We start from the raw sequence: 24,068 nt of genomic DNA on the forward strand, positions 1-24,068 counted from the left end.
AAAAATTCGATGAAGAGATTGTGTACTTTTTATTATCATATTGATAGATGTAGAAATTAAACATGTGTAAGAGCAAAGGAAATGTAAACGCTATAAAATGAAAATAAAAACAAAGATTTGTCACCTTCCTTTTGAAGGATTTAATAAAACAAAAACATGAAATATTATTTCCTTCCTAACTGTACAATTAATTTTTCCTGATAGGACCAACATTAGCTGTGGCTTCACTCTAAGGTAATACACAATTAAGAGCAACAAATGAGATTAACTAGGTGCGTGTCCTTTGTTTTATTGCAACAATAACATCCATTAACACCTTCATCAATTACACGCACCAGAATATAAAATTATTGTACCGAATAGTGAACACCTGTTGAAAACTCAAGATTGTCATCAGTTTCCTTTAATCTTCAATCTATATGCATAAACATGATAAATATCGTTAAATGAGACAATACACTAAATAAAATGATGAAAAATATTCACATTTTAATTATGTTTTCCTCTTGTTTGATTTCAGTTCTTAATTTGTATTTCACAATTTGTGTATGAATTTTCTGGACAATTATGCACAAATAATGCATTTTGCAAGTTAATTATATATTGTACAAAAATGGTTTTAAAAACAAATAAAAAAACAAACTATACTTCCTGTGATACCCTATAAAATATCATGTAAATAAATGTAGCAACTGAATTAGATTTACAAGTTTCATTTCCCCCCCTATCAAAATTAACTTTCCTGTCGTTGAAATTGTTTTCTTTTTCATATTTTTTTATTATTTATTTCGAATAAGTAATATAAATAAAAAAATGTTTTCTTGTCGCTAAATAGTTTCTTGTTGCTAATATTATTCTTCTTGTCGCTTCTTGACGCTTTTTGTCTCTAATTAGTGAGACCACGCATGGACATTAATACATAAACAAACCGCGACTTGCGATTTGGAACAAGAACGTTTATTAAATGATATGATGAATGGTTCTCCATTTCTTTATGAGAGTACAGTATCAAATATCAGTTTTATAACGGTAAAATATAGAAATACTCCACTTCAGTTCTTGTGACAGAAATAGAATTATCGATCGGCTTTCAGAGAACTCTCGCAAGTTATCAAAATTTGGGAATTCCCTCTGACGTGTTTCTAAATTTATAAAAACACTAAATATAAATACTGTTTAATTCTGATTTTCCGTATTGTTAAAAACACGCATATAAGTCAAGGAAAATATCATACATGAAGATTATGAGTAAAACATTACAGGAAAGTTGTTTATGTTCAATTGTTTTGCTTGTTTTTACCTTTTAAAGCAAGACAATCATAAGAATCTGAGATGTTGCCGAATGTTTAGAATAAAACGAATGACGTGAGGGAGTGTGTCATAGGGTCAATGGTAAAAGTCTACAGATTGCTTGACAGCAATCGTATCCCAAAAACTACTTTTAGTCTTCATTTATTTTGTTGTTTTATCTGCCATATTGTAAAGAAGACACCAGTTGCCCGATTCCGTAGCGTATTGTACCACACATAACGTTTTATGTAATCGTGGCACAAATTAGCTTCGTCCTAAAAAATTTCAGTCAACCTCCGTTTTCCCCCCTTTTTCTACGTCTCGTAATGATCGATCAAATCATATTTCCCACACGAATTTAATGTAATAAACACATTGAGATAACAAGAAACCTTTAAACTAATCCTCCTTGTTAGTTTCGCCAAGGAAATGCTGAAATTTTTCCATATTTACAGCTTCGTTTCCGATTTCCGCCATTTGCATTTGTCAAAATATTTGTTTTTATTTTCCTTCTATTGCATGATTTTACTATAAAAATTGTCGGGATTTCAAGCGCAAATGAGACCTTGCATATCCTAGATTCCAAAGAGGAAAAATTAGAGAGAACCCGAATGAAAACCTAATGGTTTAAGAGTCCTATTGAAATGCCGCGAATAGCAGTGGCGAACGGCGTACGTCATCGCGGCATATGCTGTGTATAGCATTGAAAGGGTTAAGTCTTGCTTGAAACATGAAACAATTTGTCAAGAGCTTTGAGTTATATTATTTAAGAATGGTTATGCGTTTCACTGTTAAAATTGTTTCAAACATTTTACCTACATAAGACAAAGAAAAAATATTTTTGTATTTAGAAAAATTATTTAAATTCATGAAGACTTTCATCAATAGCCACCCTGACAGAATATACTCTTGAGGGGATGGCGTACTAGCTATTATGACATAAGTGGAAGATCTTCATATTCAAAACTTGTATCTGATTTGCTAATTTTAAACATCAAACTAGATGAAATTCTTAAAATTCAACTTTTAGACCCAAAATAGCAAATTTACAACCCAAAAAAACATCAGTTTGAAAATCTTAAACATTTTATACCACCTTAGAATCATATATATGAATACATGGGTGAACAGGACAGTCTCCTTCATATTCTCTTTCACAATCTTCACAATCTGCAACAAGAATTGATATCATAGTAATAGAGTATTGAAATTACTTCGCTGTGTAAGTGTACTATGGTTGGTCCCAAATTGATGGGATTGGATCATTGGAGGCAATCAATTTAATTTATTGTGTGTGGTTTCATTTGCCTTAGCATTAAGAAAGAATAAAATTTCATATTATGTGTGGTTTCCATACATGTGGGCAATTTTGTCCGGCAGTTGGAACATTAGATCAGAAGTTTACTATCTTGGTATGAGTGCCAATGAGACAACTCTCTATCCAAGTCACAATTTATAAAAGTAAACCATTATAGGTCAAAGTAAGGTCTTCAACATTTTCTTCCCTAAATATAACCATCTGTTGTAAAACTTAAGTTTTTTTTTCTTCAAATTTCCTTCTGAATGTAATATATAGATCAAGTTTTACAGTAACTCATCTTCGCTAGCCAAGGGTTACGATCCACTCCGGCTCTCTTCACCCTTGGCGGATTGAGCCAACATTTGTGATAACAATGTTGCGCCATCTATCGGAAGATTAAAATCACGCCAATTCTGAATACATTAGTCTTGACCAATGGTAGCACTTGAACTCTTCAATTTGGAGGTAAAAACACGGTAGCGTCTAGATTCTACACACTTGGTAAAGCCGGAAATAGAAGCATACGTCAACATTCATGCATTTGTGCATGAAACATACACAGGAACTTCTATTTGTTGATTAAAAACATTCAAGTTTTCACTAAATATAGTCGTATGTTTAGGGATGTAAAGGCTTGTTGCACAAAAAACACGTGGCAATTGTTTACAAACACTTTCTACATTTACATGTGATCATGTTATAGGCGCATTTTGATTGGATGCAGTGAGTTTTGACTGCAACCAATAAAAATTCTTACCTTGTGTCTCCGAAATGTTATCTCAATCTGCCAAGGGTGAAGAGAGCGGGAGTGGATCGTAACCCTTGGCTAGCGAAGATGACAGTAACTTTGAAGAAGGTCTATTTGAATAACATCAGTTGAAAGAATAATTGGGAAGATTCTCTTTCTGGTTTGGAATGGAATGGAACTAAAGCACCTATCTTTGAACCAAGAAGTACAAGCTAACTTTTCTACACTACACTAAAAAGGGTTAAAATCTACACAAGAGATGCATAAAGTCACCAGAAAGCACTTGTTAAACACACATTCAATAGTATGTTGTTTTTTTACTACTTAGACATTTGGGCCAAAGAGGTCCTCGAAAAATTGACCCATTGAAGTTTACTTACAAATGAATTCATCATCATCAGGTACTTCTAGATACATGTAGTTAGTTCTAGGTAGCTGTCTCTGTGGATATCGGTGTACTTCTTCGTTTTCTTCATCTGATTTCCTGGATTTTTCTTCCTAATAGAGAAAACTTATTTTAGTGGTTTAGAGAATCTATAATTCTAAATGAGCAGACATACTTTTTCTGTCTTCTGGATACAACCAACCATTGGCTCTCCATGCTTAATGAATGCAAATTGTATGGATGGAGTGTTGTCTCATTAGCACTCATACCACATCTTCCTATATCTATATGTGCTTCGTTATCCATCCTTTTGACACGGTCCTCAATAATATAGGACTTAAGAAAAACAAACTGAGTTTATGAAAAAAACAGCCTAACAACTCGGACAGCTATTGACCAAATGTTACAAAGCAAACTTGGCCCATCACAGTAATAAGGCAGAGAAAAAAAAACAACGGACAGTCACACAGATGGATTCATGACAAAATTGTGTTTTGGTGATAGTGATGTGTTTGTAGATCTTACTTTACTAAACATTCTTGCTGCTTATAATTATCTGTATCTATAATAAACTTGGTCAGGTTAGTTTCAGTGGAAAATGATGGTGAAAATTTGACTATAAAGGGCAATAACTCCTTAAGAGGTCAATTGACCACTTTGGTCATATTGACTTATTTGTAAATCTTACTCAGCTGAACAATATTGCTGTTTAAAGTTTATCTCTATCTATAATAGTATTCAAGATATTAACAAAAAACAGCAAAATTTCCTTAAAAGATACCAATTCAAGGGCAGCAACCTAACAACGGGTTGTCTGATTCATCTGAAAAATTTAGAGCAAATAGATCTTGACCTGAATAACAATTTTACCTCTTGTCAGATTTGCTCTAAATGCTTTGGTTTTTGAGTTATAAGCCAAAACTTCACTTTACCCCATATGTTCTATTTTTAGCCATGTGGCCTGGTCATCGGACACATTTTTCAAACAAGATACCCAAATGATGATTGTGGCCAAGTTTGGTTAAATTTGGCCCAGAAGTTTCAGAGGAGAAGATTTTTCTAAAAGATTACTACGATCTACGAAAAATGGTAAAAAATTGACTATAAAGGGCAATAACTCCTAAAGGGGTCAACTGACCATTTCGGTCAAGTTGACTTATTTGTAAATCTTTCATTGCCGAACATTATTGATGTTTTCAGTTTATCTCTATCTATAATAATATTCTAGATAATTAACCAAAAACAGCAAAATTTCCTTAAAATTACCAATTCAGGGGCAGCAACCTAACAACGGGTTGTCAGATTCATCTGAAAATGTCAGGGCAGATAGATCTTGACCTGAACAACTTTTTTACCAATGCCAGATTTGCTCTAAATGCTTTGGTTTTTGAGTTATGAGCCAAAAACTGCATTTTACCCCTATGTTCTATTTTTAGCCATGGCGGCCATTTTGGATGGTTGGCCGGGTCGTCGGACACATTTTTTAAACTAGATACCACAATGATGATTGTGGCCAAGTTTAGTTAAATTTGGCCCAGTAGTTTCAGAGGAGAAGATTTTTGTAAAATTAACGACGACAGACGACGGACGACGACAGACGGCAAGAAATCGGCCTACCGACCCTATTTTTCAAAATGATGTTACCGGAAACACAGATTCTTTTTTTTAGGCCTAAGCCAATTTTAGTGGTTTTGATGAGTATAGGTTAACCATGGATTTAAAAGCTCAAGAAATACACTTTTTTCAGCCCTGTATGTGGTCTTTGGCAAAACCACAAAATCTAATATCCACAAAAATTTGAAGTTTTCTCATTCTACGCGGATAACTGATTTTATGATAGCTGCCTGCTTTTAAAAGGCATCTCAAAACAACTAAATCTATTTACCTAAGCTTAACTTTAACCAATGAATCATAACAATAAGGTTTAAATCTTATGAACCCACTAGACACAATGTTCATAATGAAATTCTTCCATAAATAGATTAATTTGACCTATTGCTTATAACATCTGTAGATTAGCTGAAAACTTATAATTGACAGATGAACCATAAAAAATTAGGTCAAAGAAGAACAAAAACAGTCAGACATACATGCATGTACTCCAGGCAAATTTGTCATTACTTATATGGAGTATTTCACCACAAAACAATCTATAAGTTTTTCCCAATATTTTCTGAACAATGAAAATGAGGTCAAGGACAATGAACATATTCTGTGATTTTTACTGCAGGTGGGACAAGAATGTCAAATTGTAGAAAATTGAGTTAATTTTATTCAACAATGTTTATTTATTTATTTTTGTTGGTATTAATTTATGTGGTTTCAGGAAAACTTGTCTTTTGTGGATATTTAACTTTGTTGTTGTTAATATATATGCGCTTTTTATAGTCTATTTTTAAGGCTGTTCCAGAAAATACTATGTCCCCCCCCAGGGACGGCACTTTTTTTTAACCCCCACCACCCACAGAAATAAAATTTAATTAGAACAGCACTATCTTTGCATTTTGGTATTTCAAATACAACCACCCACATAATATTTAAAAAAAATTGCCTTCCCTGGGGGGGACATAGTATTTTCTGGAACAGCCCTTAGCAAAGACTGCATGCAATCCTATAGAAAATTTGAATTTCATCGATTATTTAAATTTGTGGTTTGTCGGTATCCAACAAATATTTATAATGAATCCACAGTATCTAGGTAATATATAGTCTATTTAAAATTACAAAGCACATATAAAACCTGTGGTAAGATCAAAAATATATATATAACCTATTTGTATTATAAAATTAACCCTTTCCTCCATAATGACACCTTTTGACGCCACACCCCTTACTCCATAATGACGCCTTTTAACGCCTGTGTAGTACTTCAGTTGAAACACTTTGACTGCAAAGTGTCTGCAGTTGACTTAATAAAATTTGTATCCAATATGAAAAGGAATACCATAGGAATATCTGACTTACATCTATTTAATAAAATTGTTGTTTTTTGCAATGTCTTAATACTTTAAAGCATATGTTCAGCATTTTATCAAAAAAATCCTATGTGAATCAAGTGTGCAAAAAAAAAATTTCAATGGAGGAAAGGGTTAAGGCAAACCTATTTTTGGTAATATAATATGTGCAAGGATGGTCACAGCAATCAATAATACCTACTGCACATGTCTGTTCCATCTTTTCAGACTTTGCTTTCCTGGTTTTCTTCAATAATTTAAATACTGGTGGATTTGCTGAAGAAGAAAAAAATCACTTCAAAATATACATCTGAATCTTGTCAATAAGAAAATACAAGACAATATTTCATGACTTTGTTTCATGAAATCTTATCCCCTTCTATGAAATAATACGCAGGAGAAATTTCCTTATGATATTTTATCTTCATACAGCCAAAAAGGATAAATATAATTTGCAGTTTTGTCTCATTAAAAGGTTATCCAATGTTATTTGAAGTGTATATTGAAAAAATATATTTTGTAGATGAAATTTTATCCCTTGAAAGGGAGGTTGTAAACATTTAATATTTATGATAATGGTTTCATGATAACAAACAGGGACTTATTTTTGATTGTTGAAAGACATGATATTCAGTCTAAGTTGGTTGGAAAACAGGTCTTTATTCAGTCAACTAAACAAGCCCGATTTCTTTGCTTTTTCTGAACTGAGTCTACTAAACAAGCCCGATTTCTTTGCTTTTTCTGAACTCAGTCTACTAAACAAGCCCCATTTCTTTGCTTTTTCTGAAATCAGTCTACTAAACAAGCCCCATTTCTTTTCTTTTTCTGAACTCAGTCTACTAAACAAACCCGATTTCTTTGCTTTTTCTGAACTTGGTCTCCATTCTTCATCTGAATCTGAATCATCTGTATGTTTGACTCTCCTTTTCTTCTTTGACCTCTGCATAAATGTTGGTTTCTGGGCTACAATATAATTCATATATAATAAGACTGAATATTGCTTTTTTTCCAATATTTCTTTTTGAAATTTTTAACTAATAATTTCCTTTCTCAACACAGTATAGTACTGTAAATTCAGAAACTATTGAGTGCATTTATTAATGGAATTTTGTCATTTTAGACAAAAATGTGATTTTAATTTATACCAAATTGAAAAAAATCCTGTTTAACCCTTTCGCTGATGAGTCCTGGTTTACTGGGATTCACGCTGGAGTCCCATTTTACCGGGATAGGAAAACCTCTTTTATATTTCCCGCTCAAAACAGTGCAAACACCAGTTATCTTTCTCTCTTGTTCACCCAGATGAAGGCTTTAACATGGCACTTCCTTTTGTTGAAATCCGTGTCAAAATCCGAGTAAATTTACGGAATTTACACGAATTTGAAATGAGGGAACATTTTTTTGGAAAGATTTGGCAGAATTGAAGCCAAACTAATATACTTTTTTGACATAAAATATTAATTTGTGTACAAAGCACTTGGAATGGACATTGTTTAGTGTAAGGAATTTGAAGTCTCATTAAATTTTTCTGATTTTGGGTCAAAGAGCAGAATTTTGAGAAATTCACCTAGATAATGCTGAAAATTTGAATATTCAATGAGGAAAAAATTATCAAAACATGAACAAAACTATGAACAATAATGCTGAAAATTTGAATATTCAATGAAGAAAAAATTATCAAAACATGAACAAAACTGTGAACATGGTGTTAGTGAATGAACATGATGAGATAAAGACACGAATAACTACAGACAAATTTTTATTTACATTTATTATGAAGATCTCCCACTTGAGTATTAGTAGCCAGGGAAGCCATTGTCTCAGAGTAGCTTCTGTCTGGGCAGCAATCAGTGAAAGGGTTAGTTCATATGATTCATATATTTTTTTAAATGTTTTAAAATGAGTTTTGATTATTGACATAACAGTAGTGTCACAAAGTACTCAAAATTAACCACAACTTTGATGGTTAAAACCAATGTAGTTATTTACAATTTTAGACAAACCTATATTCTTTTTGGAAGAGCTTGGTTTCCATTCGTCTTTGGAAGCAAAATCAGTTTGTTTGGTTGATGGGTTTTTAATTTGTTTCTTCATAAACTCTGGCTTCTGTGCAGGCAGACCTATCAAACATATAAATAAAATATCTAAAATGAAAAGAATTCTCTTGTAAATCTTATTAGGGCTGTTCCAGAAAATACTATGTCCCCCTCCCCCCCCCCGCAGGGAAGGCAATTTTTTTAAAATTATGTGGGTGGTTGTATTTGAAATACCAAAATGCAAAGGGAGTGCTGTTCTAATTAAATTTTATTTCTGTGGGTGGTGGGGGTTAAAAAAAAAGTTCTGTCCCTGGGGGGGACATTGTATTTTCTGGAACAGCCCTTAATAACAAAAGATTTTTGCGACAAAGATAATCTATGGCAATTAAAACTGAAACTGATAAACAGAAAAGATCCATTTTAGAATTATTGACAATCTAGAACATTTCGTTCAAAGCTAAACAACTAAGAATAGGCTTAATTATTTCATACTTTCGAGCATTAAAATTTATGTGAACTCGGGTTATTATTCAAGATTGTACACGTTCTCTAGTCCAGGACTTATTGGAAGCAAAATTTTACAAGTCCTGTTGAATAAACTGCTAGTCTAGCAAATTAGAAACTTTATTCATGGTTTAACAAGTATATCCCCACACAAAAAACTTGAAGTTAGGTTGTTGAGTGATGAATCTGAAAAGGTATTACACAGGTATAGCTGACATGTATGAATGCTGAAACCAAATTTCAAAAATCCTTGTAATGTAGTTCCTGAGACAAATAAAACGAAAAAAAATACCAACTTGAATGTCATATGTAAAGTAATGCAAATCTTTATTAAACAGGAAGTAGTTGAGTGATGAATTGGAAAACGCATCACACAGTAAAGCTGACTTATTACAGTTAAGCCTTTTTCAACTGATTTTTTATAGTTCGTTCTTATGTTTTACTGTTATACCACTGTCCCAGGTTAGGGGGAGGGTTGGGATCCTGTTAACATGTTAAACCCCGCCACATTATTTATGTATGTGCCTGTCCCAAGTAAGGAGCCTGTAATTCAGTGGTTGTCGTTTGTTTATGTGTTACATATTAGTTTTTCGTTCATTTTTTTTTTTTACTTAAATAAGGCTGTTAGTTTTCTCGTTTGAATTGTTTTACATTGTCTTATCGGGGCCTTTTATAGCTGACTATGCAGTATGGGCTATGCTCATTGTTGAAGCTTGTACATTGACCTATAGTTGTTAATGTCTGTCATTTTGGTCTTTTGTGGATAGTTGTCTCATTGGCAATCATACCACATCTTCTTTTTTAGGTAAACCCTTACACCAAATTTCAGAAATCCTTGTTATTGTTGTTTCTGAGAAGGATGCAACAAAAAGTACAGATGGGATAGACGGATTGAAAAGTTCATATCACCATGCATGTATGCAAAGAAAAAAAAAACATGAATTTAACTTAAGGTGGTACCTAACACTTAAACTAAAATTAATTTGGCTCATTAAATTTTCTTAAAATTTAAACAAAGTATTTACTTTGACCCTTTGACAAAAATTTGAAAATTTCAAAAGATTTGAACCAACCGTTTAATCAGAAAAATTACAATGGTTATATAGCAGTTTGACAAACACTTATTTTGATCATTGAGAAGCTTAATATTCCCTTCAGAACACAACGTCATTAAAACATTCTGTTGATTTTACAGAGTTATCTCCCTGTAGTGTTAGGTACCACCTTAAACAAAGCAACCATGAGCCAGTTTTGTCCATTAGAATTTTGGACAAAATTTTCTTGTGTCCAAACAAAATTTGGCAGAAACTTACTAGCATGACTACTTGGAACATAGTTTTCCTAACTGAGGCATTGACCTACTGCATGCTAAGAGTGCAGACTAAAAGTTGATATGTGGGATAGAAACTATGTGGATCAAAATGTGTGTCTATTATAATTCTTTATCATCTATTAACAAGAATGTGTCCAAAGTACACAGATGCCCCACTTGCACTATCCTTTTCCATGTTCCATGGACCATGAAATTGGGTAATAATCTAATTTGGCATTAAAATTAGAAAGATCATACTATAGGGATGTGTACCAAGTTTCAAGTTGATTGGACTTCAGCTTCATCAAAAACTACCTTGACCAAAAACTTAAACCTGAACGGACGTACAGACGAACGAACGGAGCCACAGACCAGAAAACATAATGCCCCTCTACTATCTAAGGTGGGGCATAAAAATTATAAGCTAAAAAAAAATCCAAAAATCCAAAAAACAACATATTGTTTTTGTTGTTTGTTTGTGCATGTCCTGATTTTATGTCATATCTTTTTTTCTTTTATAATGTACCTAAGGGTTGTAAAATGGGCCATTCCAGTTAATGTCTGCTAAAAGGGGACGGATGGTCATTTCATACATCTTAGGATGTGTTTTTTTTTCTTCATCCGACATGTACAATTATTATACACAAAACACTTTTGAGGGTCTTGCAGCAGTAAATAGATAGGTAACTTTTTCCCATAAAAGCCTATCCACCCAATATGCACAGAAACTCTACATCTAATAGGTGTTACATTTTTGTAATTTCATAGGTAGATTTTGTAATGTTTTTTTTCTGATACATTTAACAAAAAATCTCCCCATCCGTCCCACCTGTCAGAAATTAACTGAAATGGCCCTATTTTAATAGCCCAGCAAAATGATTGATCATATTGATCAATGCAGTATATCCCCCTTTTTAATGCTAATCCCCCATTTTTGATCCCCAAAGAATTCTTTTGAGTAATAATAAATACACTATAGTTTGAGTTATAATCAAGCATACCCATTTTAACCATCATTTCATAATTCTTTTTCATATTTCTGTATCTCAACTTCTCATAATCAGATAAACTGGCCATCTGGGTCTTGGTAAAGTATTGCTCAATATCCCCTGATCTTGCATCCTCTTCAAATTTCCTAAAATCGCTTTGCTCCATATTGGCAAGTTTTGGTATCTCCTAAATGAAGTACAAAATAGAAACTTAAACTTCAAACTATAGTTAAGGCTATTGTATGTTACTCAAACTTCCAAGCCTAAGGTCATAATATTTAAAAGAACATGTTGTACTCACTCAGAAATCAACCAATTAACATACTGGATTGAGCACAAAAAAATTAAGTTTTCTGTCTAGTTGACTTGCCAGATTAATTCATATAAATTGGCATGTGTTTTTTTTTTAAAACTTATGTTGATTAATAATTTTTATGATAAGGAGATATGAGATTTTAAAATTATTATACATGTATTAATAGGTATCATTTTTTTCCCATAACTACATGTACTTCAGTCTGTAGTTTACCTATAAACTGCATGGACGCTACATGCTAGTCATGATAGTTAATTTTCTAACCTCATGCACAGTTGATCAAAGTATGGATACTTAAATGATTATGGTCTGGCTACTCAAACATATCTAACATGTCTAAAAGCATGAAGATGTAATAAAATTAACGGTACCAATTTTCTTGCACCAGATGCGCATTTCGACAATACATGTCTCTTCAGTGATGCTCATGGCCAAAATATTTGAAATCCAAAGCTTATATAAAAGATGAAGAGCTATAATCCAAAAGGTCCAAAAAGTTTAGCCAAATCCGTGAAAGGAATCAGAGCTTTGCATGAGGGAGATACATTCCTTAATTTATAATAATTTATAATATTTTGTAACAGTAAATTTTAATAACACAAAAAATCCGTATTTTCATGTTTGTTTATAAATTGATTGCAAATTTACATATTTCATGTTAAATACTGGTACTTACAAAGTTTTTCTTCATAATTCACAGTTCTCTCCTCTTTCCTCAATAAATCTTTGATATGAAATAAAGACAAAATATAAAGAATATAGTTTTAACAACATACCATAATTTGCATAAATAGTCAAATTTGCATGTTAAGTTTTGATATTAAAATTGAAAATTTTCAACTATCAACATTGAAAAATAAAATATTGCAAAGCATTACATTTTTGTACTTCTTCAATGTCCTAGTACATGTAGTATTTAATATATCATGTATTTAAAGCAATAGAATACTCATGTATCAGATTTATCACAATTATTCCAAAGTTAAATTTATAAATATGAGCCGGTGTCTAAAAAATTAGGTTTTCCAATGAAAAGGGGCCTTACATGAAAATGTTATAATTGCCAGCAATTTTAAATTTGTGATTTTATTTTAACATTGTTGAACCACTTGCTATCCTACAGAAGAAAAAGAAAGATAATATGTGAAATGGAACAGATAACTAAGACATTGTAAAGTACGCCTTTACATTACCCCTTTCAGTCATACACAAAACAAGAATGTGTCCATGGTACACTGATGCCCCATCCACATTATCATTTTCTATGTTCAGGGGACTGTGAAATTGGGGTAAAATCTCTAATTTGGCATTAAAAATAAAAGATCATATCATAGGGAACTTGTGTACTAATTTTTAAGTTGATTGGAATTTTAACTTTATCATGTTTATCAAAAACTAGTTACTAGCATGAACAAAAACCTGACCCGAGACAGACAGACAAACAAACGAACAAACAGAGGAACAGACCAGAAAACAAAAAAAATACCATGAATAATGCAGAATATAAAAATGGCTGCTGTTGCTGCATTTTTTTTAGTGTTCATTCACTGGAACAGTATATATTCCTTTTCAGACTGCTGTATCTTTTCCATCATTTAGAGATACAGACAAAGTAAGTGCATGAAAAATGCATGAACTGAAATGTTATGTAATCATTTTAGTAAAATTTTCATCAAGCTACCTGCATTTTCAGGTAATTAACAGGTAAAAGGTGTAAGTTATTGTATTTGTGTGAAATTTTGAATTAAAACATATGGCAATTCACTTTGAAAACCAAAACATGATAAAATTTATTCAACACACAAAAAAACAAGAGGCTCTCCAGAGCCTTAATTCTTTTGGTTAAATCTCTCATCAATGATTATTTTGGATTTTCAATTTATTTAAATGTTTTTAGGATCGTCCTATTTTCTTCAAAAGCAAAAAAAAAATCATTTTCTCCTATGTTCTATTTTAGCCATAGAAGCTATGTCTCTTGACATGCAAGGAAATAAAATATAAAATTTATACTAGATACTATGAAACTCATTTAGCCTAAGTTTGGCTGAAATTGATACAGCAGTTTCAAAGGAGAAGATCTTTTAAAGGAAGTCAACATGATGAACAAATTGTGAAAAAAGTCTTTAAAGGGCAATAACTCCTTAAGGGGTCAATTGACAATGTTGGTCAGATAGACTTATTTGTAGATCTTACTTTGCTGAACATTATTGCTCACTTTACAGTTTATCTCTATCTATAATAATATTCAAGATAATAACCAAAAACAGCAAAATTTCCTTAAAATTATCAATTCAGGACTTGATAAACAATATTACCCCATGTCAGATTTGCGACCATGTTTGTTGTTAGATCAAAACTTCGGATACAATTTATAAACTAGATACCCTAAGGAACATTCAGTTAAAGTTTGGAAGTATTTTGCCCAGTAGTTTCAGAGGAGAAGATTTTTGTAAAAGATTACTAAGATTAAGTAAAATGGTTAACAATTGACTATAAGGCCGTTTTTATTAAATAAGTTGGTTTACGGATCCGCCGACCCGAATTTTCGCTATTTCAAATAAAAATAAACGCATATTTGTCCTTAAAAATTATTTCCGCCGACCTCATATTTATCGATTTACTCAGAAAATTTAAACGGAATTTTTGTGTTTACGTTTCGTATTCTGTTTCCTATTACTGCACTAAAAAATCGTAAACCAGTGCACCGGAAATGTGACTGGTTAGCTTTCCCTGACACCCAAAATCGAAAACAAGTCGCCTTGTTCTTGACGATACCAGTCGCATCCGTCATCGGACATTTTCAATTTTTAACAAGTTGATGAAACATCATTTTTTTATTGATAATTTAAGAAATTAAGACATAAACGGTTCATTATCTTAAGAAAAGAGGCTGAAGCATTGTATTTGCAGTGTGTAGCAGTTTATTTGATAAAAAATACAACTCGTCACCTCGAACATTTTTGCAAGTTCCGGTGCTTGGCACTCGAAAACGTACATCAACCTAAATTTCGACGGCAAAATAAGTTTGTTACTTCATTTAAACGTGATAAAAGTTGCCTCTAGTAAATGTTTAATCCATTTATTGCATTAAAAACGTCATGTTCCTTTCCAAATAACTTGTTAAACATCGTTTATTTTTGTAAATTTTCTTGCATTCGTCCGCCATTTACCGATTTCTAAACTACGGATCTGAACCGGACCAGCTAAGACCGAAATCCGTACTTTTACAATAATTATTATGGACGCACGGACGAAACAGCTGACAGACGAATATTGACCACAAAGGGAAAAATTATGTATGTCACATGCATTAAGAGACTTTTAGTTACATCTAATTGATTGGTGTCTATAATTCCCTATATTTTTTTATGGATTGAATTTGTTTCAAACTTGATTAAAGTTGCTTAACTCTGAGACTATCACACTAGCTAATATCAATATATTATGGACCAGGTTAATAACTTATATATTTTTTGATGAGAAACACTGAATTTCATACTTAGGATAGTTTTGAATTAAATTGTAATTGATATATTATAATTAGATTTCTTTACATTTTTCAAAATAAAAAAAAACAATTTAGTGCTAGATATTAAATATTTAGTTGGAAGTTTCTCACAAGAACCTAAGTAAACTTTTAATTTGAAATGTTACTTTAATTGTATACTCAGATATGAATTGAACAATATAAAAAGAACATTATTTACATATGACCCTTTATACTATAGTAAAATCCAAACATTGTAGGGCACCACACGAATGAGCACTTCTCTTTCAAATCTCACCACTTCTCCCTATCAGTTTCAAAAAGAGAAGTCACTTCTCCCTATAATTCTGAAGAAGTGTGAGCCCTACAGATATCCGTAAACCAATTAAAAAAAAAAACTGGAAAGATCTAGTTTAAATTTATTTTTTTTCCCTCCTCCTACCCTAAGTTTTTTGGGCTGATGTCCGTAAACCAACTAATTAAATAAAAACGGCCTAAAGGGCAATAACTCCTAAAGGGGCCAACTGACCATTTCAGTAATGTTGACTTATTTGTAAATCTTACTTTGCTGAACATTATTGCTATTTACAGTTTATCTCTATCTATAATAATATTCAAGATAATATCCAAAAACAGCAAAATTTCCTTAAAATTATCAATTCAGGGGCAGCAACCCAACAACAGATTGTCTGATTCATCTGAAAATTTCAGGGCAGATGTTGACCTGATTACCAATATAACCCCATGTCAGATTTGCTCTAAATGCTTTGGTTTTTGAGTTATAAGCCAAAAACTGCATTTGACCCCTATGTTCTATTTTTAGTAATGGCGACCATGTTTGTTGATAGATCAAAACTTCGGATACAATTTATAAACTAGATACCTTAAGGAACATTCAGTTTAAGTTTGGAAGTATTTTGCCCAGTAGTTTCAGAGGAGAAGATTTTTGTAAAAGATTACTAAGATTTAGGAAAAATGGTTAAAAATTTACTATAAAGGGCAATTACTCCTAAAGGGGTCAACTGACCATTTCGGTCATGTTGACTTATTTGTAAATCTGACTTTGCTGAACATTATTGCTATTTACAGTTTATCTCTTTCTATAATAATATTCAAGATAATATCCAAAAACAGCAAAATTTTCTTAAAATTATCAATTCAGGGGCAGCAACCCAACAACAGGTTGTCTGATTCATCTGAAAATTTCCGGGCAGATAGATGTTGACCTGATTACCAATATAACCCCATGTCAGATTTGCTCTAAATGCTTTGGTTTTTGAGTTATAAGCCAAAAACTGCATTTGACCCCTATGTTCTATTTTTAGTAATGACGACCATGTTTGTTGATAGATCAAAACTTTGGATACAATTTATAAACTAGATACCCTAAGGAACATTCAGTTAAAGTTTGGAAGTATTTGGCCCAGTAGTTTCAGAGGAGAAGATTTTTGTAAAAGATAACTAAGATTTACGAAAAATGGTTAAAAATTTACTATAAAGGGCAAGAACTCCTAAAGGGGTCAACTAACCATTTCGGTCATATTGACTTATTTGTAAATCTTACTTTGCTGAACATTATTGCTATTTACAGTTTATCTCTATCTATAATAATATTCAAGATAATAACCAAAAACAGCAAAATTTCCTTAAAATTACCAATTCAGGGGCAGCAACCCAACAACGGGTTGTCTGATTCATCTGAAAATTTCAGGGCAGATAGATCTTGACCTGATAAACAATATAAACCCTGTCAGATTTGCTCTAAATGCTTTGGTTTTTGAGTTATAAGCCAAAAACTGCATTTGACCCCTATGTTCTATTTTTAGCAATGGCGACCATGTTTGTTGATAGATCAAAACCTCGGATACAATTTATAAACTAGATACCCTAAGGAACATTCAGTTAAAGTTTGAAAGTATTTGGCCCAGTAGTTTCAGAGAAGATTCTTGAAATAGTTTACGACGAACGACAGACGCCAAGTGATGGGATAAGCTCACTTGGCCCTTCGGGCCAGGTGAGCTAAAAAATGTAGTCAGAATCTCACTTTATTTTGAAACAAGTCAATGATTGAAACAAAGTTATAGCGGCCCTAGTCCAAATAATTATGACGTCTGGGACGGCTATTGTATTTTTTTTCTGGGACGCCTTCCTACGACGTCATAACGCCACAGCCATTTTTTACGTCTGGAGTTTGAGAGCAAATTTTGGGGGGAACTTTGAAACCTAATTTTGACAAGAAATTTTTAATGCCGGTTAGAAATTTTTACGTAGTTACAAAGACCTACCTTTTTTGTGCTTATTGATGTAAAATATTTCCAGAAATATCCAAAAGAAAGGATAAAACAAGATAAGATTCCATATGAAGTGGGGGAATATTTATTTTGTTTGGCAAAGATTTCCCACAATTACCAACGGCACGTGACTTCCGGTGAATATAAAATTTAAAATCTGGTCAGTTTAAATAGCTCGGAATTTCCGGAACGTTCGATTTACATTATCCGGAAATTCGGCTCTGTCAAATTTTAACGGATTTTAAATTTTATATTCACCGGAAGTCACGTGCCGTTTGGTAATTGTGGGTAATCTTGCCAAACAAAATAAATATTCCCCCACTTCAAATGGAATCTTATCTTGTTTTATCCTTTCTTTTGGATATTTCTGGAAATATTTTACATCAATAAGCACAAAAAAGGTAGGACTTTGTAACTACGTAAAAATTTCTAACCGGCATTAAAATTTTCTTGTCAAAATTAGGTTTCAAAGTTCCCCCCAAAATTTGCTCTCAAACTCCAGACGTAAAAAATGGCTTCGGCGTTATGACGTTGTAGGAAGGCATCCCAGAAAAAAAATTAAAATAGCCTTGCCAGACGTCATAATTATTTGGACTATAGTGGCCCATACACTTGAACCAAAACATAATTAAGAGTTATTCAACACAAAATAAAACGTTGACAGAATCCAACTTTATTTAGAAAAGTTTGGGTTTTTTTTTAACAATACACGGGAGCGTCTTTTTACCACAGAACACCACAGAATACCACAGAACACTAAAAATATACCACAGAACACATATAATATGCCACAGAACTCCTAAATAGTAACAATTCAGACATTGCAGTTGTTGTTATTGCTAATTATGTCTATAATATGACTTTATTAGTCAAACAAATTAAAAATTTCAATCTAGTGTCGACCCCAATCGACTTGGCCTTTAATTGGGACCAGACTAAAAATTAATGTAAGACCAATTATCGAGAAAACCACATAGAATTGTACCAATATAATTTTTTAAATACCTATAAATTAAAGTTTACATGTATTTGTATTTAATTGTTGAAAATTGAAGGTCGAAGACTGATTTATGTTTGTGTGTGTGTGTGTGTCTTCCTCAAATTTCAAGTGAAAAAATTCTAGTTTAGATAAGTCTTGTCTGTGGTCAAATTTCAAATTCGACAATAATAATAAAGAGATATAAAATTAAATTGAAAATTTTAATATGATCCAATAACATTTACAGGAAGAAATTGTGATTCCAGTACTTTATGGTTTCACGTTTCCATTGTCTAACACAAGATTTGAGACGTCGCTAACAGAACAAAAATGTGAAATGACTTCTCTTGAGACATTGTTAAAAAAACAAAAAGTTAAATATATTCATAATATTAAAGTAATCAGTCAAAGTCCTCGATCTCTTTCCGTCGGTTAGATTTTGATATTTGTCTCTTGTCTTATTTTTAGTAAAACTATTTTATATAAGAAGAAGAAAGAAAAGAAATGAATAAAATATATATATATATTTGGTGGTTTGCAGAGTTGTCATGTTATAGACATTCCTTTCCTGTTTGGCGTGTTCAATGTAGATATATCTGATATTTAAACTTTAATTCAATATGATTTGTTGCATTAATAACTGAAATAATATATTAAAGTCACAATTAATACAATAAAACAAAAAAAAAGTTAAAAAAAAATTGCGCTGTTTAGCGATATGCGGTTTGCGATCGGTGATGAAATTTAGATTTCCCGCCTAATTAATATTAGTTCATGGATTTTTTAAGTTATTTTAATGTTATGTTGCATATTTTAGTTGTTTTGTTGTTTGTTATTATGTTCTGTGGTATATTTTGAGTATTCTGTGGTATATTATATGTGTTCTGTGGTATATTTTTAGTGTTCTGTGGTATTCTGTGGTGTTCTGTGGTAAAAAGACGCTCCGACAATACACTATCCAAAACTTAAATAAGATTTATTCAACACAAAAAAATGCTGTCTCACTTTATAATGAGACAATGACAACAAATATACTTATAGGAATACACTTGCCAAAACTTGATTACAAAGGTTACATTAAACACAAAACCAATAAATTTTGGGTGCAAACATGTAGGGTGCGAACGGACTTTGGGTCGACATGTACAGTCGGAAAGCTGACCCCGGGTTTTGATATCAGTCCCATTGTTGTCTTAAGAAAGTAGCAACAACGGTCGTTTCTAAGGGCTTGCTTTCCGACTGTGTAGGGTGCGAAAGTGAAAGGGGCGAACATGAGTGTGTGCGAACGTGAATGGACCCGGATTTGCTTTAGATAATTAATGTTGATTGTTTTGTAGAAATTTCAATAACTGTCTAGGTGGTAGCTAGTCATGATTCAATGATGTTCTAAATAATCAGAATATACTTAAGTCATCAACAATAACCGATCCAAGGCCCTACAAAACAAATTGTGCAAAGCTAATAAGTCACAAAAAAGATAATAATTTGCGATGTGCAGTTGCCGAGATGGATTTTTCATCTATCTATATCTATATCTATTTTCCCCTTGTAACCTGTTAGATACAGAAAACGTGATTTTGCGGATCTGTATCTGTAGTGGTACGTGTAGAATCCTATTAAGGCTTTTATACACGGATGTCATACATTAATATTCAACTGTTATTTTCTACGCAAACTGGCAGTGATCAGATCAAAACATTTCAACCATCTTCTTCAGCAGCAGCAGACGACAGTACTTACTGGTACCTTTTTTAAAATACAATCAGCTAAGGCACCAGAGATATTACAAGGAACCAGTATTGGCGGGAAACAATTTCCCGCGAAACATTTAGGTATTGCTAAAAGAATGTCATCAAAACCCGCTCACATTTCAGCTTGACATGACGATAACAATTTTGAATGGAAGAATCGTTTTCGACTGAAAATCATGATTTTAACTGACTGGTCTTTAATTTATTAAAAGGAATTTTGTTTTTGTTATGTCATCTTTTATTTCCAAAAAAAGTTTCAGTAATGCCGGGACGGCGCGGTTTATAGAACGATTGGTCAGCTTCAATCTTAAGGTCAGTTTAATCCTGTCATCTGATAATGGTCTAGAATTCTAATTGGCATGATCAAACAGTGCAATCTACTCAAGATATAAAATTGAAGCCGGATCGACTTTCTATACTAAATCCCGTATATGATCGTATATAGTATAGAAAGTCCCTGATTGAAGTTAACAATGGAAGTGAAGGCGCATGCGCAAGAATTAAGGCACGTTTTTCAAATCGGAGCGAAAGAACCAGAAAAAGTTTACTTATCTACAACATCGAGTGAGTAAAAAGCAGGAACTAGCATACATACAAACACTGTGAACCCATATAGTCACAAAAACAAACATTAATAGTGAAATTTGGGACTTTTGACATTGTAAAATACCAAAGCAAAACAAACGGCCCGAGACCCGCCATCTTTGTTTTTGTCATCCATCCATATTTACTATTTATCATAAATACAATACCAACCTATGATGATGTGTTGCTAAAAAGTTAGCAGGATATCAGTCCCGATATATCATCTTGTACAATAAAGATTAAGCAACGTCAGCAAATAGAAAACAATCCATGTCCAACGCGAAACTTGTTAAATTTATCAACAAGACCACCAGTCCGCCAACAACACCTAAAAAGTATACACCTGTCATACTTACGGACAGTAAAGGGAACTGGCTAAAACAAAAAGTCAACCCAACAAACCAAGTTGGACATACAATTAAATGGTGGAGCAAAAGTGGAGCAAATGGTAAAGACAGATTCAGGTGGCTTGAAAATAACATACGCCAAAAAATAAATGACCTAGGACCAATCTGGTTATACATATGGTTCGGCACTTGTGATCTTACCACATACAACAAAGGCTACATAGCAATAACTGCACATGGAACCGATGCAATAGACAACACCATTCAATACTATCATAAATGCATTGAATTAATACAAACATTTGACAACTGTAGGGTAACCATACTGGAAACACCAGTCTACTCCATATACCATTGGAATAAGGGGAAACATCATAAAACCCCAGACAACTTTATTACACAAGACAAAGAACTAGCAGAACAAGTTGTCCAACTAAACAACAAAATCAAAGAAATAAACAGCACTTTAAACAGCCACACTCCAAAATTCTCGAACGACTTACAAGTGAGATCAAAATATAAAAAAGGAGCACATCGAACTGAAACAAACAGAAGTTACTACAATTTCCAACTATACGCCGACGGAATACACCCAACAAACCTACTAGCACGAACTTGGCTAAAGAAAATAGCAACTCAGGCACAGATAGACTGTTGGTAACACGTGTTCTTCACGCACTGGTCAGCACGGGCTTTTCCGAGCTAAACCAGGACTGAATACACAAAACAACTTTAACACACCAAGCAGAAAAATAACACACAATATTGAATACTGATCTTACTCACCAGCAAACAACAACGATTGATATAAAGAAAGTGTTCTAAATTCTGGTCAGCACGGGCTCATCCGCGCTATACCAGGACAGAAAACACAAACATCTCTACTATCAATACCAGAAGAGTACAACATCACAACGCATATAATCAACATCATAATACTCATAAGCTTCCTGTACAATATCGGAACAAACTTAACAACCAGTAAAACATGGGAATATCAACAACTACTTACCTGTGTACTAAATAAGAACATGTCAACAACAGGCAGAAGACCAATCACACTACCAACAACACCAACCGTGAAACAACACCTCACACTATTATTACTCATATTAGGAGGCGACATAGAACTAAACCCTGGGCCAAGAGGAAAACAACAGAGCATATACCCATGTGGACTATGCGACCACCCAGTAACATGGAAGTGCGATGGGGTTTGTTGCGATGATTGTGACATATGGCACCATAGATCATGTATTGAACTCTGTACAGTTGACTATGAACTTCTACAAAGATCAAACGTACAATGGCACTGTTGTAAATGCGAAAGTATAAATGTGTCATCTTTTACATTTCACAGCTATGAACTGAACACATCAAACTACTATGAACCACTCACACATGATATATCATTCGAATCTGTGTCATCAAGCATATTTAGTCCGCTAAAAACCAGCAGCCCAAGACTAAAAGCTCAATCCTCAACAACAAATAATACCAAAAATTGCAGTAACAAAAGTAGAACACAAAGCAGTAATGTATTTAACTTGAACGAGAAAAGGAACTTGAGAATTCTAACCGTCAATTGCCGAAGTATAAAAGACAAGACTTCAGAATTTAAAGCAGCCATTAATTACATAAAACCTGACATCATCTGTGGTACAGAATCCTGGCTCAAAGGAGAAAAACCCGGGAAAACCAGCACAAAAGACGCTATCAAATCAAGCGAAGTATTCCCAGATGACTACAATGCCTACAGGAACGACAGGGGAACACTTGGAGGGGGAGTCTTTATTTTGGTCCATAAAGATATCATATCAGTTGAACAGTCTAGTCTAGTCACCAATTGTGAGATAGAATGGGTAAAAATACACCTTGAAGGCAAAAAAGAACTGCTTATTGGGTCATTCTATATGCCACACAGGAACATGAAATGCCTAGATGAACTAGAAAAATCTTTACAAATGATAGCAAATTCAAACACCAACAACAAGCTAAGAAAACTAAAAAGTGGTCAAACTATAGACAGTTCCAAAAAGAAGTAAAGCAACAAGTCAGGAAAGCAGAATACACATGCATCAATGATACTATCATCAAAGGCCTAGAAACAAACAATACAAAGCCATTCTGGAAGTATATCAAATCCAGGAAAACAGACAACATTGGTGTATCACCTTTAAAAGACAAGGGGAAATTAGTCAGCGACAGCATAGGAAAGGCAGAAATTTTAATCCAACAATTTAGATCCGTATTCACAATTGACAAATCAACATCAATTCCAAAAACAACAAAATACATACTAGAAACAATACCGAATCTACTAATTACCACAAAAGGACTAGAAAAACTACTCAAAGATGTAAACCCATCGAAAGCATCTGGACCAGATGGTATACCAAACAAAATACTTAAAGAATGTGCTACAGAAATAGCACCAGGACTTACTGCCATCTTCCAAACATCAATAGACACTGGCATACTACCCGAAGACTGGTTAAACGCAAACATCTCGTGTGTATTCAAAAAAGGAGACAAACACGCAGCAGAAAACTATAGACCAGTCTCATTAACATCGGTACCTTGCAAACTATTAGAACATATCATATGCAAGCACATCCTCAAACATCTAGAAAAGCACTCACCCATGGATTCCGATCTGGCTACTCATGTGAAACACAACTATAAGTCACCTTACATGACTTCATGAAAGCATTTGACGCCGGACTACAAACTGATATCGCAATCCTGGACTTTTCAAAAGCCTTTGATACAGTACCACACAACAAATTATTAT

General features: G+C 33.1%; 1 protein-coding gene across 1 annotated transcript in view; it reads right to left on the minus strand.

Annotated features, from left to right (window-relative positions):
• Positions 1 to 20,333, minus strand: part of LOC134718111 (histone-lysine N-methyltransferase PRDM9-like) — a 32,163-nt gene extending 11,830 nt beyond the window's left edge. The window contains exons 1-8 of the mRNA XM_063580604.1: positions 20,236 to 20,333; positions 12,511 to 12,558; positions 11,531 to 11,705; positions 8,681 to 8,797; positions 7,527 to 7,640; positions 6,880 to 6,953; positions 3,719 to 3,836; positions 2,387 to 2,460 (exon numbers count right to left, since the gene is read on the minus strand). Of these exons, the coding sequence (XP_063436674.1) occupies positions 2,387 to 2,460; positions 3,719 to 3,836; positions 6,880 to 6,953; positions 7,527 to 7,640; positions 8,681 to 8,797; positions 11,531 to 11,705; positions 12,511 to 12,525 (687 nt within the window). The 5' untranslated portion in view covers positions 12,526 to 12,558; positions 20,236 to 20,333. The remainder of the gene's footprint in view (positions 1 to 2,386; positions 2,461 to 3,718; positions 3,837 to 6,879; positions 6,954 to 7,526; positions 7,641 to 8,680; positions 8,798 to 11,530; positions 11,706 to 12,510; positions 12,559 to 20,235) is intronic.
• Positions 20,334 to 24,068: the final 3,735 nt, after the last annotated feature.

Source organism: Mytilus trossulus, chromosome 5 (genome assembly GCF_036588685.1).
Source record: "Mytilus trossulus isolate FHL-02 chromosome 5, PNRI_Mtr1.1.1.hap1, whole genome shotgun sequence".
NCBI classification, from domain to species: domain Eukaryota; kingdom Metazoa; phylum Mollusca; class Bivalvia; order Mytilida; family Mytilidae; genus Mytilus; species Mytilus trossulus.